The following is a 14,897-nucleotide window of genomic DNA, read 5'->3' on the forward strand; positions in this document are numbered from 1 at the left end:
GGGGAGAGGGGGACTTAAAGAGATGGACGCACCTGGCAGGTGTATGAAATGAGCACAGGCAAATACATACGCAACAACACGCATGCTACCTTTTGTTTACTTTACTGAGAGACTGCAATATCACAGGAAAAATAACACAGCAAATGTCATTGTTTGTCTATTTGCATACTTTGTACAGTCTGTGTGCCAAATGCAAATAGAATCAACCCGCCAACTCCAACATGCACCCCCGCCGCCCCAACTCCCTCCCCAACGCCCGTCATTCTCCTCCTGGAGCTGTGTGAACACACCCAGCCGAGTAAATAGAGGCAACAAAACACGACAGCACTTGATTTCGGTGGATACGTGGGCCTCTGGTTGGGAAGGTGTTCAACTCTATCTGAATGTATGCAGGTAATACATGGTATAATTCAGTGTTAGGGGTTAGGGTGTAAGTCTCATCAGACAAACTGCCACTTTGACCTCACTTTAACATGCTTCCACATCCTCAGCCTTTAGCAAACAACTGTCTCTCCTTTCTGTGTCTTTAACATGCTCAACACTCAGGCCTCTGGGTGGGAACAAAATAGGTCAAATTTAAAAAAAATAATACTAATATTAAAAATAAATAAAATAAAGTAAATACCAACCAGAATCAGACAGTTTTCCTTAATTCTAACTGGGCCTGACAGATGCAACTGTAAAATTGTTCCTTGTAACTTTAGCATCACACACACAGACTTGAGCTTTGAGTGTTGATTTTCACACACAGATAGCAGCTTTGCGGTCAGTCCCCACATATTCACAAAAATGAATTTTTTCTTCCTTCAAAATCATTCATGTACCAATTTTATTTATTCTGTTTTTTTTTCAATATATTAAGATGAAAAACACCTGTAAATTGTATCTGTTTATCTCTACCTGCACAAATCTTTTTCTACACATTTACAAATGTGAACTTTTTCACACAATCAAATACTTTTGTGCTAATGATTTTATTTTGTTCAGGCTCTAAAAAGATACAATAACATAATTTCAAAAGCTCAAAATGTTTTCAACCCCTTTTTTTAATCTCTCTCTGGCCCAGCGTGACCTGTGGTGAGTTCATCATTTCTTACCGGGAACTGATTCATTTGGAGAGATACAGAAATACATCCCCCCCACCCTCTTTTTTTGAGTAAATAGGTAGAAGCTGATGTCATATGTAAGTGAGGGAGTGAGAAGAGCACCAAAAATACAGCTGTGGGAATAAATGGTGTGAATAACCCTGCAACAAGTGTTTGAGTGGTGGTGAAGAGGCATCTAATAACAGCGACAAACAAGGAGGGTCGCAACACTTCATGTGTCATCTGCTTTCCTTTTTCTCTCTTTTTAGTGCAGCATGCACTCACTTGTATTTGGATGTGGTGTATTGTTAAAGCTGCTGCACAGACAGAAGTGGAGGGAGTTTTTTCAGTTGCAACAGTTGCCTCAGCAGAAGTTTGATCATATAGTATGACAGATACATAAGGGGGTGGGGGTGGCTGTGGAGGGGTATGACGAATGCCGGATGTGCAATGAGGAAATTAGCAACAAGGGAGACAAAAATACTTAGCTGAACATTCAGCCTTCTTTCTGTTCAGGAACCCAATGCTTACTGTTTATATTTATTTATATTTACGTGTGTGTGTGTGTGTGTGTGTGTCTGGGTGTCTGTGGGTGTCTGTGTTTCTGTGTGTGTGTGTGTGTGTGTGTGTGTGTGTGTGAGAGAAGATACATTAGTGTGCACATACTATCTTATGGCCCAAGTGTTTTCAGAAAGGATGGTATCCTTTGTTACATTGCCGCGGGCAAACCGCTGCAGTCTTGTCCATCAGGTTCTCCTGACTGAATCAGTAAACATACCTCCTCCCTCTGTACCAACTTCTGCCTTGGCTCAGCTGGCAGCCATGCAAATGCAAGCCCTACACAAACAGGCTTTAAGGCCCGACCTGCCAGCCTGCGGACAGGTGAGCACAGCATAGCCAAGTCTGGCTTCAGTCTGTCTGCACTTTCTGAATGATAAAGCTGAGTTGCACAGGCAGCATTGTGTGGCAAAACTGGGATCAAAGCAGTGTTGGAATATATGACTGTCTCTAAGGATGAGATTTGTAATGACATTTTTTTATTAGTTTTATGTGTTGGCAAACGCGCCTCTCTGCTTTGGCGCTAAACGTTGTGCAGCCGATATAATGTGGGGCCTTGTGGTTAGAGAAGAATCAGATTATTCTTTTGGCCCTAATAATGTCTGAATGGTATTGTGTGTTCCTGTGCTCCGACTGTGCCGGGACATGAATGATATACTCTTAGAATGTGCTTTTTGTTTAAATATGAGAGGTCCTTTATCTCATCCTACAAGTGATTCCTATTTAAGGGCTACAAGTCCTTTAATGCCACGGAATTGGACTGAAAACTCATGTAAACCTCAGATCTGACAGCTCATTCACTACAATATAATGAACAATATAAATGTGCCGCGTAAAAAAAAAACGTATTCTATTAACTGTGATAAGCTGTTTGAACTTCCTGGTTGACGATTGATCTGTTTTCACTGTAGAGCACCTGGATGTATTATTCATATTTCAAAAAAACTTTGACTCTGTATTTCAGCCATCTTTTCATCTAATGATATCTGATTCCTGGAGGTTAAGCTAAAGGAGGTTTATATTTGCAATACTTTTTTTTTAAATAAGCCTTTGCAGAAGTTTATTTTCTGTCTATGAATTCCCTCTCAGCACCATGCAACAGAGTTTACTGGAGCCCTAAATTCCTCCTGCCCTATATTAAACAGTGTCACTTTATAGCACCCAGCGCCAGTGTAAAAGTAGCATGGTCACTCTGACGCCCCAGCTGGAGCCTTGACATGTTGACAGACAGACAGGAGGCAACCTTAATGTACACAGTTATTTCAAAGTGAGACACTCGCAGATGCATTTATGCACAGACACACAACTTTTTTTTCTTTTAACAAAAAGTTGATTAAATTGACCCCCCCCCCCCACACACACACACACACAAAGACACACAATCACATACGCACAGTGTTTATAATTATCTCCCTCCTTTACAGTCACTGTTCTCTTTAATGCCTCTGCAAATAGCGTCCAGTCTGGCAAGGGAAGGTTGGGTGATTATTGCCCTTCCCTCTCTCTGTGCCCCTCGGCTCCTTCTCTGCCAGCCATAACCCCCGCTCATGTGGCACTTGCTACCACTCTCTCTTCCCCTGCTGTAGGCTGTTTTGACTAGGCTAAATCCACCCTGTCCCAAATATCCCCCTCCACAGACATGAGCACAAGCCCCAGCTATCCGCCCATTCAGAGACCTTTAAAACCCTGCACTCTAGAACCATTACAAACACAATCCCACCATAGGTAGATCATGAAATCCCTAACCATCTTGTATAGCCCAACTTGGGCTCACACAAAAAGAAATCTATGCACATAGCCCCTGACCCATGTGAGTAACACTACTCTCCACCATCCCTCACACCAGCATGGTTAAACCACATGAGAATGTAGCTGTAGCTGAGCTGTGGCGCTAACCCTTTTAGCACACTGGGCCTCCCTGCCAGGCCTGACAGTGGCCGGAGTCTCCCCTGTGTTAAATCAATGAGTCACTTATGTGGTCGGTCAGGTACGACCCCTCTGACCAGCATTGGGGAAGGTAGGGAGGAGGAGGAGAAGGAGGAGGAAGAAGAGGAAGAGGAAGAGGAGGAGGAGAAGGATGTGGAGAAGGAGGGAGGGGGGACGACTGAGCTGAGCCACCTGCGGCTTGGAGACTCACTCAGCCCCTCTTAGTGGTCTTGGGTTATGCCTTAATATGCTTTACAGTTTCCTCTGACTGGGCCCGTCCCGGTGCCCCTGCCCCACACATTTAACAAACACACACACACACAAACCTTGTACTACTATCCTTCTGAGGACAATGTTCCGCCCTGAATTTATTCTTCGGAGGCTTACCATAACCGCTACAAGCCTAACCCAAATCTTAACCTAGTTTAATCTTAACCCCAAAACCAAGTTTTAACCCCAAAATATATCTAGTGGAAACCGAATTTTGTCACATATGATGGTGTGAACAGATACTTTGCCACCTCAATGTGATGAATGCATAGCACACACTATCACACATGCTCACAGTGTTAGATCTTCATATATCATCTGCATATGACCCATGCAGTTCATTTAGCATGTAGAGATAGATACTCGCCACTTTCAGAACCAGGAATAGCTGCTTCTGACTGGGTGGCTCTGCAACATTTCCATCACACCACAATGCATTTAAGTCACAACAAAAATAGCGTGTGTGTGTGTGTGTGTGTGTGTGTGTGTGTGTGTGTGTGTGTGTGTGTGTGTGTGTGTGTGTGTGTGTGCGCGCGCGCGCGCTCACGTGCGTGCGTGTACTCACTGCGCGGTTCTCGGGGTCCATCCACGGTGACTTTGATGGCGCGGTGGTAGGTTGCCACTTGTGGCGGTCCGGTGAACACGGTGATGGTCAGAGTGAAGCTCTTTCCTGCAGCAAAGCAACATGTCCATAAGATGATAGAAGACGTGGCATTTCACTTTATAAACGGCCATTAGGCTACCAATTAGGTGTTTCCCCCTCTTGTTTGCAACAATACCTTGCCTGTACAATTTCAAATCTTCACCGGCTTTTGTCCCGCTGCAGCCTTTAAATTAAGGAGGGGGTGGGGGGGGAGGAGACCACCTCTTTTGATGGCCTGACTGCGGGTATGATTTAGATTATCGAGAGAATGTGTTCCAGATTTTGCGAAAGGGTTTACAGCGATACTTTATTGTTCAACAAGGCAGGATCTTGCTCCCATCTGCATCAAAGTCCGCGCAGAGGGAGGAAGTCTGTATCATAAAGCAGGTCCGGACGGTGCTCGTCCCCGGCCCTGAGCGAGGCAGCTCTTGTTAAAAAAAAAAGAGACTGCGTGGGAGGAAAGACGAAAAAGAAGAGTCCCTGGGAGGGGTAATTGACTACAGAAATGAAAGCGAGGCTAAAGGCTACTTTTTTAATGTGAAGACGGGACCCATTACCCATTTATTATATCACAGCTATTTAAACATGCAATGGAAATATGAAGGGTCAGTAGAGGCTCCGGTGGGACTGAGACGGATTTGTGAAAAATCAGGCCTTTAAAATGCTTATTTTTACAAATTACCTAAGGACAATTAATTATTCATGCCTGAAAATTGAGGATTCGCCTATATAATAAAGCACACAAATGTTGCCCATCACTGTCCTATGCAACAGCATCCCATCCTGCAAACAGGCCTGTTGATGTTGATTTTTTTATTACAGCAATTAAACAAAACAGCCACGATAACTACTGCGCAAAGACTATAAGCTTTTTTGGTGGTCGGGATTGTTTGACAGGACGTGCATTGCAAGTGGTTTTACATCCTTCCTTCAGGAAAACATAATTATATTCCCCTGGATTAAAAAAGTTACAGTCACATTGCAACTGTTCACATGACGCAAGCCAGATGTTTCGGATGACACCCATGGTCGTCAGTTGGCAGAGTGTATGCAGTCATACCTAAATGAATCCAGATATTTGTAATAGACAACAGAGATCAGACAAATGGGTTTTTTAAATCTATATTTAAAGGAGTAGGCTAAGCGTTTCCTATGTGTGCGGCTGTGCAACATATCTTGTGACCTAGACGTTAAATCATTTTTTCACATTTCAAAAATAATAACATGCTGTCAGTTGTTTCCTACTTGGACCCCGAAATATGATCCATCATATTATTATGAGCGCGTTTCTAAATGTTGCTGCAAATACAAGTCTCAGCCATTCTCTTACTGTGTGTGTGTGTGTGTGTGTGTGTGTGTGTGTGTGTGTGTGTGTGTGTGTGTGTGTGTGTGTGTGTGTGTGTGTGTGTGTGTGTGTGTGTGTGTGTGTCTGTGCGTGCGCACAGAGAGAGGGATAGAGAAGTTCAGCTCACCTCGCCCGCTCCTGCCCACGAAGCGCAGATCGTTAAAGCGAGCCACCTGGTTCTTCATCACGGCAGAGGCGTTCCTCAGCTCGGCCGAGTAATTCTCGTCGTTGCCGGCCATCACAGTGACCAGAGTCCCGTCGGGGACATCACCGAGAGCCACGACCTGCACAGTAGAAAGCCGGCGGTCACTCTGGGTCACCAAACCAAAAGTACACAATGCGCGCGTAAAACCGCATTCGAATCCCATAAAATTAAGCAAGAATATCTTATCAACATCACCAGAATCTCGGCAATAAAACATTACAGAAATAATAAAGCTGGGAGATTTCCTTAAGTAGACACCGTACAATGTAGATTAATGGCATTTAATTGTAGATTATATTATAAAAGTTTATAGCATGCGTTTCATTCCTCCATTATTGTTAATTTCTTGTCCTCGTGTGCAAGGATAAGATCCAAATTCACAATTTAGACAATGTTAGGCTTTATATTGACACAAGACACATATATTTACCTATGAGGCATCCGAATCATGTATAAAACAGAAAAATAATTATAATAATAATGGAGCCGTGGATCTATTTGCTCAGATGTCTTGTAATTTCAGATCTGTCATCTGTAATATTTTCTTGCCCTACTACGGATGTTATTTTTCTGGATGGAGCCGTTTAAAACCAATTAAACCAGAGCTGTTGTTAATAATGTAATACCCTACACAAATACAAAATGCATAAACCAAAAAGCACAACTTTCAGAGCCCACTCTTTTTTTAAATAAGTGCATTCAAGTAACTCCACATAAAATGTATCTGCTTGGTTTTCAATCAGTTTAAAAACAAAAAAAATTCTCATGCAACTTCCCACACTTAGAAAACCACAATGTGCGTAATAAAAATAAAAATAAAATAAACAAAAAAGAGAAGCCATGTGTCTTGCCTTGAAAGCCACGGGGAGCGTCTTGTTGCACCTCCAGTGAGACGGGAGGACGGAACAGAGGAAGTTGGGGCTGTCGGTCCGGACCAGCTCGCCAGCGTGGTCCGCCAGGACGTCCACCACGTTCCGAGAGTCCGTTCTCGACCTGAGGGGCCCCGGGGTGGCCATGGCCCCGTTGCCGTCTCCAAGCTTACTGCAGGGGAAGGACGTGGAGGGCGGCGTGAACCGTCTGGTGGTGGGCGGCTCTACGGGAATATGCATTACAACAGCTTGGGTCAGTGCCACCTGACTGGCTTGTATCACAAGAGCAGGACTCTTTGGGAGAAAAACTGTGTTTTCGAAATTTGTTTTCCTCCAGACGCTGATGGTCTCGTGAGTCCACTGTGGGAGCGCAAAGGATGGAGGCGAGAGCGCACTAAAGTCTGAGTGAAGAGAGCCTCGCTACCTCAACAGAATAATAAACTCTGATGACTGTGTTCTAGATCATCTACACAGGATGTGTCAGCCTGAGGTGCATCAGGGTTACTCTGTTTTTACTAACTTCAACAAAACACGTACAAACAAAGTCTCCGAAGTCTCTCACAATGCTGAACTTGTCTTATAACTTGATGGTTACTTTCGGCCGCGTGTAGGCTAGACACTATATCAACACCACAAACGACTTGAGCGCTCACTTTGAAATCTCGAATGAGTCAATGAAGCTTCTAAATAAGTGACTGCCGATCAGTGCAAATCTGTCGGCCGTAATCAGGTAATCCGGCCGTGATGCAGAAAGTTAGACAATCCAGCCGACTGGGTTTCCCGGTTTAAGATTTTAAGAGACTGATCTCGACTAAACAGCCAAACTGGCGCCTCGCCAGATCTCAACAGACTCTGCTGGCGAAAAAAAACGTTAATCTAAATGTGTCAGACCCGAATATCTACAGCCAAACTACTGTAGTACGTCAGAGTCCTTTTCTTGCGTAAAAGTTCTTGCAACTTTATCCTCGTTGGATCTTCCCCGCCACAAAGGACAGCGTTATTCTGGTACAAGAGGAACTGCTCCGTCGCTCCAGCAGAAGTTCCTTTAAAGTTATCCTTTAGCGCAGCAGGGTTATAGGGCGCAAGAAGGAGCCGTAAGGCTGAGCGGAGTGCAGAGTGCCGCGATATTATTTTACCCGAGTCATTTTAGTGTTTAGTGGTTGGGAGTGTGGAGATGATTTCCACCAATGAATCCGCTGGGTTGGGCTTTCACCAGACCAATCAAACTCCCCGCTGCTCCTTCTTGAGCCCTTTACTGTTGTCACACACGAGCTGAATTATTGATACATATCTGTGTTTTTCTCTCAGCTTGTGTTTTTATACAGCATATAGTCAGACGTTTAATAAGTGACAGCATGAGTTAAACAAAGAGACGTAGGCCTGTTGTTTTCACAGAGCTGCATGAAAAATGAACCATTTGGACATTTGAAATTATAGCCAGTGACCATAAGCACCGTTGGCATTAGATGAAGAAACTGTCTAAATGTGTGAGAATGCATTGGGATTTAAACATGTTAAATAATTGATTGTGATTCAGTGAAAAGCAGCCTCTGTGTTGTTAGGAATGATCAGTCTTACATGGCGTCAGTTTAATTAATGAAGTAACATAAACTGAAGTATCTGCACCTTTTAACCGTCTCAATGGTTTAGTTGTTAGTCATTTATATAAAGAAGGATTTAGATTGCTGAGGCCTGTGGTTTTACTTTCATTAATTCATTTAGAAAAGCTGGCAGGTTTACACCTCTTCTCCAGGTAACATTTCATAAAGTGAAATTATGAGTGCAGACAGATCTGTATCATTTTAATTGACTGAAATGAATTAATGACAGAATTAAAGCAAACAGGCAAATGTGTTTCTTCCACATCAAAAGGTGTGTGTGTGTGTGTGTGTGTGTGTGTGTGTGTGTGTGTGTGCACGCGCGCGCGCGCCTGAGGCTGAATTCATCAGAACCCTGAGATGTTGATGGTTATATACATCAAATGACGGCACACCCTGCGAACCCTCCGCCATGCTGCTTTCTGACACTAGTTGGCGCGTTTGCCTTTTCAATCTCTGTCAGGCAGCTTAGACAGTCTGAGGCAGACATTTCACATCTGCACAAGAAAGGGAACTTTTATCTGTGCTCTGAGATAGTCAGGAGTCTGAATTCATTTAAACCAAATCAGATAAACGAACTCCCTTTGTGAGGTGTTTTGCTCGTTAAAAGGAGCACCGGGGGATTTTCTTTTAGCATCTGTGTTTGAGTTTTTGCCTGAATCACAATCATCTTTATTATTGTGTAGAAATTAAATTATTATAAAAGCGCTGGCATTTATTCGTTAATTTAGCGCTCACCGAAGCCACGTGGAAAATGTCTCTAAATACAACATTTACAGAATTTATTGCTCCATTGCTTTATCTCTTTAACTGTACTCGCATCAGCAGATGATCAAACATCGCTATAAACACTGCATACACGTTTAGAGGATAGGAAACATTATTCTGATAGATTTTGCGATATGACTGGTGAAGAAAATTATTTTATATATCAGGCCTACTGACAGTGTAAGACAATATTAAAATGGACCAAAAAACGATACAATATTAACGACTTGATTTCATTCACTCATACAAGAAATTGCCAATAAAATAAATATTGAACAAGCCATGTACATTTTCGTTGAAGCGCATTTTGAAACGCATCCAATCAATTGATGTTTTTATTTTAATAATAAAACTATTTATTTGCGTGCGCGCCTCTGCGTGCGTGCGGCGGTTTTTAAGTTGTTTACTTCCATGAGAATAAATAAAGGGCAGTTAAGTGGCGTGAAGAGTCATCGGAGTGGCTTAACATTTCCCCTTATTTTCTCTCCATCAAACTAAATCCGAGTCAGAGAGAGGGATGCAGAGGGCTAATTTAAAAAGTAAAAACATATCTTAGACAATTCCTAATTACAGAAATGTCCAAATAATGCTCGGATATTAGTGCTGTTTATGTGGGATCAAACGGGGTCAAGACTTCACACGACCAGTGGTGGTTTGTCAATGCTGCATGCACTTAGGCCTGTATAGGGAAAGCAGCACAAAACATCTATACATTCTACACACATTACTTTTGTAAATCAAATCTACATGCAACACCTTGCTAAATATGTCTTGTTTTGAAATAAATGGGCTTTTTGGGGTGGTCACAGAGATATTAACCGTTAAGCTTGTATAACACTCTGACACCGTGTTTTGTGGTTGCTTTTTATTTTGGTGATCTAGGACACTGGTTGGGTGGTGTGGTGACTCATAAAAAAAAATCTCACCATTTTGCTCACTAGCATTTATCCCCAAAATCATGATGAAAAAGCCATTACCATCAACGACAGAAGTGTTCCTTTATAAGCATCCCAGGGAAAGACCTAACGATCCGTGGCCTAATGTGATTTGACTTTGATGTTTTTGAGGTGAAAATGTAGGGGGACCCCAAATCACACAAGCCCATTCCCCTCACATCACTCCATAAAACAACAGCGGCTAAATCCCCATAGTCATTACTAGAAAAAAATCACTTCTGATCAGATCGCCTGTCATGAGGCCTCTATTTTCAGTACAGCTCGACTGGCACAATGAAAACGCTGGTGATATTTCAGTCGTCCTCCTGCCCTAGTTCATTATTAATATGTGACCGCACGCCCCAGCTATACCCTCCTCAGCTGTAATGTGTGCTCCGGGCGCCTGTCACATTTAGACCTCCACATTTCAGCATGCAGTTTCTACTGTTTCAGCCACACAGGCATGGAGGACAGAGCCCGCCGTGGCCCTGAGCGATTTATAATGATCCGGCGTGGGTTGAACCTGAAATCAAGACAGAACTTGTGGAGGATATGTGAAACCCAGGGACCCACCTCAAATGGGCCTCAGCATATAGGATTCTTACCATTGAAGGTTAAAAAGAAAATGCATCCTTCAGACATAAATCGAGATATCAAATCATTGTTTACTGATAGTTACTCTGTGAGAATTTGTGGTCGAGAGGTTACCTTCATCCCTATATTCCTGACATGAATCTTAATGTATGGGCTGGGTTCCCTGTAGTATTAGAAAATGGTTTGTTGGCTATATAAACACCACAAAGCAGCAACGCAGTCAAATGCTTCTAAATGGTATCAGAACAAAATGTTTTAAAATAAAGTTAAACTAATGCTTCCATGGAGTTCTTACAAAGAAGCACATTCTCTTCTGTGTGTACAAAACCAAAGGAAGCCCTATTGACTTTAGGTTTTATGTGTAATGAGTCACATTGTAATGACTAATATGAGTATGATCCCCATTAGCAGAGAAAGCAGTGGAAGCCTTTGGGGGTGTGTGAACTTATACCTGACTCTAAATGCCACCCACACTGCTTTCAGTGCCACTTAAAAGTCACTTTGAAATGGGGACAGTTGCCGATACGCGGAGAACCGTTTAAATGTTTTTCATCTTGTTTATTTATTTATTTTACTAAATATGATCTATTAGCCTGTGTAAAATCCCGGGCTATTTTCAGACATGCACACATAAGCCTTGGGATGGGTAGCTATTCATTTGGAAAAGGGCGCTATGGGGGCAATTAGAAATAGTTTGAGGTTCGGCGATGACATAAGACAAAGATTTCTATCTTTAGAAGAGCTGTGGCGGTCACACATTTCTGTACATTCACAAATTACAGGGCAAGCTTTGGCCCTCAACCCACCGAATGCATTCCTTCCGAAAAGTGTCTGCTCGAATTTCAGCCAGGGGTTTCTGCTCAGTGGAAATATGAGTGTTCTGAATGGACGACTTCTATGAAATGGAGTTTTATTCCTCTCGGATTAAATTAGCTCTACTTTGGGGCTTGGGGTGTTTTTTTGTATGAATGATGAATTCTGTGGTGGCTATGGAATGCCAGGCTTGTTTACCCTTCCCTCCTTTTTTTTTGAGACATAGCTCGCTGTGAAATAGATTTTTTTCTTTGCTTGATATGACAAGAGTGTCTGTGATTAGACTTCCAGCATGATGTAAGTCACCAAAGCCATTTGTGCCAGTCCCCTCAAAGCCAAATCAACTCCAAAGCATTGGAGTGTTTATATACACAAGTATATGGAGAAACTTTTAAACAACAGTGAGTGGGTAGAAACTGTTTGGGTTTTGGGCTCTTGCTGCTCTGATGGCTGATTCTCTCTCAAATTTTGATTACATAATGTGTCAGCACATCACAATTGGTGGTCATTTTTGTCCATTTTGATGTTCAGACAAGAAAATAGGAAACACATTGAACAATTTTGATCATATAAATTTGTATGTTATTTTTTCTCCACCAAGGCCGTCTGTGTTAGTTTTAATGATCACTGGAATGCACGTCTGTATTCAAACTTTGTTTTAGCTCTTAATGACTCTAAAACACTTTATTTTTATTAAAATTTCTATAGTTTTCTTATATAATTTGCCCCTTGTAGTGCTTTCTATATCCAGTAACTCATAAGTGTCAGGCCCCAATTCCGGATCTTTGAAGGCGTTTTGAGTATATATTATCCTAAATATGATAAAGAGAATGGTGACATTTCCAAACCCAGCAGCTAATTACTATGTGAGTGTGATGAGCTGAGATGCAGCAGTCACCAGAGGAGACAATGAGCCCATTCATCTCATGCATCTTTAATATTCTGCTTACATTTTATAATAGGTGCCGAGCGGAGCCAAGGGCTTATAAAAGCCCTTTGAATCAATTGTGCAGCATAATGGCTGTTGGGGGACGACACCAACTACATTTTTATATCTGTCTGCTGAATGTAAATGGACTTCTTAAAGACTGCATTCATTTTCAAACATACCAAGCATGTGTTTGTCTATCTGACACTTAATTTCATATTGAATACATTATGGGATGAGTTGGATAGCGCTCACGCTAGGATCCTCTAGAGCATTTGCGGAAAGTAACTAAATACATTTAACTCCATTTCTTTTTTATGCAACTTGACTTCTACTTCAGAGGAAAAGATTGTACTTTAACGTTAAGATTTTACATTTAGAAAAAAAAGTATGATAAACCTATAAAATGCAACACATTTTTAAAGGATGAACTTGAGGTTTCAAATCTTGTAGTTTTCTGACCCCTTACAAAAAAAAACTGTGTCAATGACTTCAGATATCAATGAGTTGTATCAATAAGTTGTATCAATGAGTTGTAACTATCTCACGACCCCTCTGATCTTGTGACCCATTTTGGGGGGGGGGGGGGGGGGGGGGGGGGGGGGGGGGGGGGGGGGGGGGGGGGGGGGGGGGTGGATGGATAACCAGGTTGACTGAACTACCTGTTTTTAAAGTTGGCGAAACCAGCTCCACCTTGACCCCCGGCTGCACATGGGCCATTTTTCCATCTTTTTTAACACCCAAAAATCCAAACTCACTCTTTTCCTGTTCACAATAACCAAATAAGTCATGAAAGGGTCGTTCAGCGTACGTGGTCAGGCCTCCTGCCTGTCCTTTCAGTGGCACACACCACACCCGAGGCAAGGCCGGGGAGGGGGGGGTGGGACCCGCCGTAAACCCCCGTGTCACGGTCGCTCCGCCCTCACATCATCCGTCGGGTACACTCACCCAAAGATGACAGTCAGCACTCTATGATGTGGTTCCCTGGCCTGTTTATTCTTTGGAAACCCACTAAAAGTAGCATTGGATGGTAAGCTCACCAAAAGGCCCCAGTGCTATTATGAGAGCACTTTGGGTTGAGTTTTGATCTGGTGGGTTGGTAAATAGGTCCCTGCCTTGCTGCGGGGCACCACTTTTGGGCTATATTGTTTAGTGTGACCTGAAGGAAGCTTTTTGATATTCAGGGTGATTTGTAACTTGGAACAAAATGTAAAGTCCAAAATGAATACGGCTTGTGGCGTTTAGGGTTGTGTACTTCATGAGGCCATCAGTGTATGTTTTTCATAATGTTGATGATGACGGACAAAGGCCTACAAAAGGTACCCTGTTCTACTTTTCTTCATTTCACTGAAGGACAGATTGTATTTTTTTCCAGGGTCTTTATTTACCCCTGAAAGTCAGTATAACTTTTAAATCTAAATGAGTCCCATAAATACGTCAACTCTCCCATTTTTTTTTTCAGTTGTGGTTTTTAGTGTGAGCTATAATCATTTCTCATCTTTCTTTGTCTCTGTGTCTGTCTGTCTATTTGTGTGTAACAGCAAAGACACAAATCCACATATACACACAAACGCGCTGTTTCTCCTTTTCTAGCGAGAGCTTCTGATGCAAGGACGACAATCTGTAATCTGTAGTAATTGCATGTTGCAGAAAAACATTTTTCCGCTGTGGTAATCGCTGCAATATGTGCAGTTGCGTTGCCAAAGTGACAGCACCCCCACCCCCTACAGACACACACACGCGCATACACGCACATGCACACACACACGCGCGCACACACACACACACACACACACACACACACACACACACACACACACACGTGTAGAAGTATCCTGACTCACTCTGACTTTGCTTAATGTGGCCAGCTAAAACCTTTCGGAGACTGCTTCTCAGGACATGGCTGAGAGACATACAGGCAAGCAACTATAGTATTGTGACAAACTTGCGACTGGTAAGCACACACACACCTGTGGTGCTGTCATGCTGCATTCACCTTCTGCAAAAGATTTACAGTTCCTGCCAGTGACAGTTTAACTGCCAAGCTGCCCCGGTGCCAGAGCGCTGCCAGAGCCCAGCTGCCACACACAGATCAGGAGACAATCTTTCACAGAAGCCACATCAACTCACTCTCCCTGCTCCTTTGCACACAGCTTTTGAACAGTGGAAGCAGATGATAAAATTAAGTCTAATACCAATCCCCTAATATTACTTGTGAATACGTCCTGAAGAATTGAGTCAATTGTCAGAGTTCCTGCTGATTTGTAGAAGTTGTAGCCACATTAAATGTAGGAAGTGTGGTGACGGTCTACCATTTCATTGTCTACCATTTCATCATGCTGACACCAGCGTCTTCTCTA

General features: G+C 42.7%; 1 protein-coding gene across 2 annotated transcripts in view; it reads right to left on the bottom strand.

The window, feature by feature from the left end:
* Positions 1 to 14,897, bottom strand: part of runx3 (RUNX family transcription factor 3) — a 48,588-nt gene that overhangs the window by 23,254 nt on the left and 10,437 nt on the right. For both annotated transcript variants that reach the window (XM_034858031.1, XM_034858032.1), the window contains exons 3-5: positions 6,884 to 7,125; positions 5,955 to 6,111; positions 4,405 to 4,509 (exon numbers count right to left, since the gene is read on the bottom strand). In XM_034858031.1, coding sequence (XP_034713922.1) covers positions 4,405 to 4,509; positions 5,955 to 6,111; positions 6,884 to 7,125 — 504 coding nt within the window. The remainder of the gene's footprint in view (positions 1 to 4,404; positions 4,510 to 5,954; positions 6,112 to 6,883; positions 7,126 to 14,897) is intronic.

The sequence above is a fragment of the Etheostoma cragini genome, chromosome 20 (genome assembly GCF_013103735.1).
Source record: "Etheostoma cragini isolate CJK2018 chromosome 20, CSU_Ecrag_1.0, whole genome shotgun sequence".
Lineage (NCBI taxonomy): Eukaryota > Metazoa > Chordata > Actinopteri > Perciformes > Percidae > Etheostoma > Etheostoma cragini.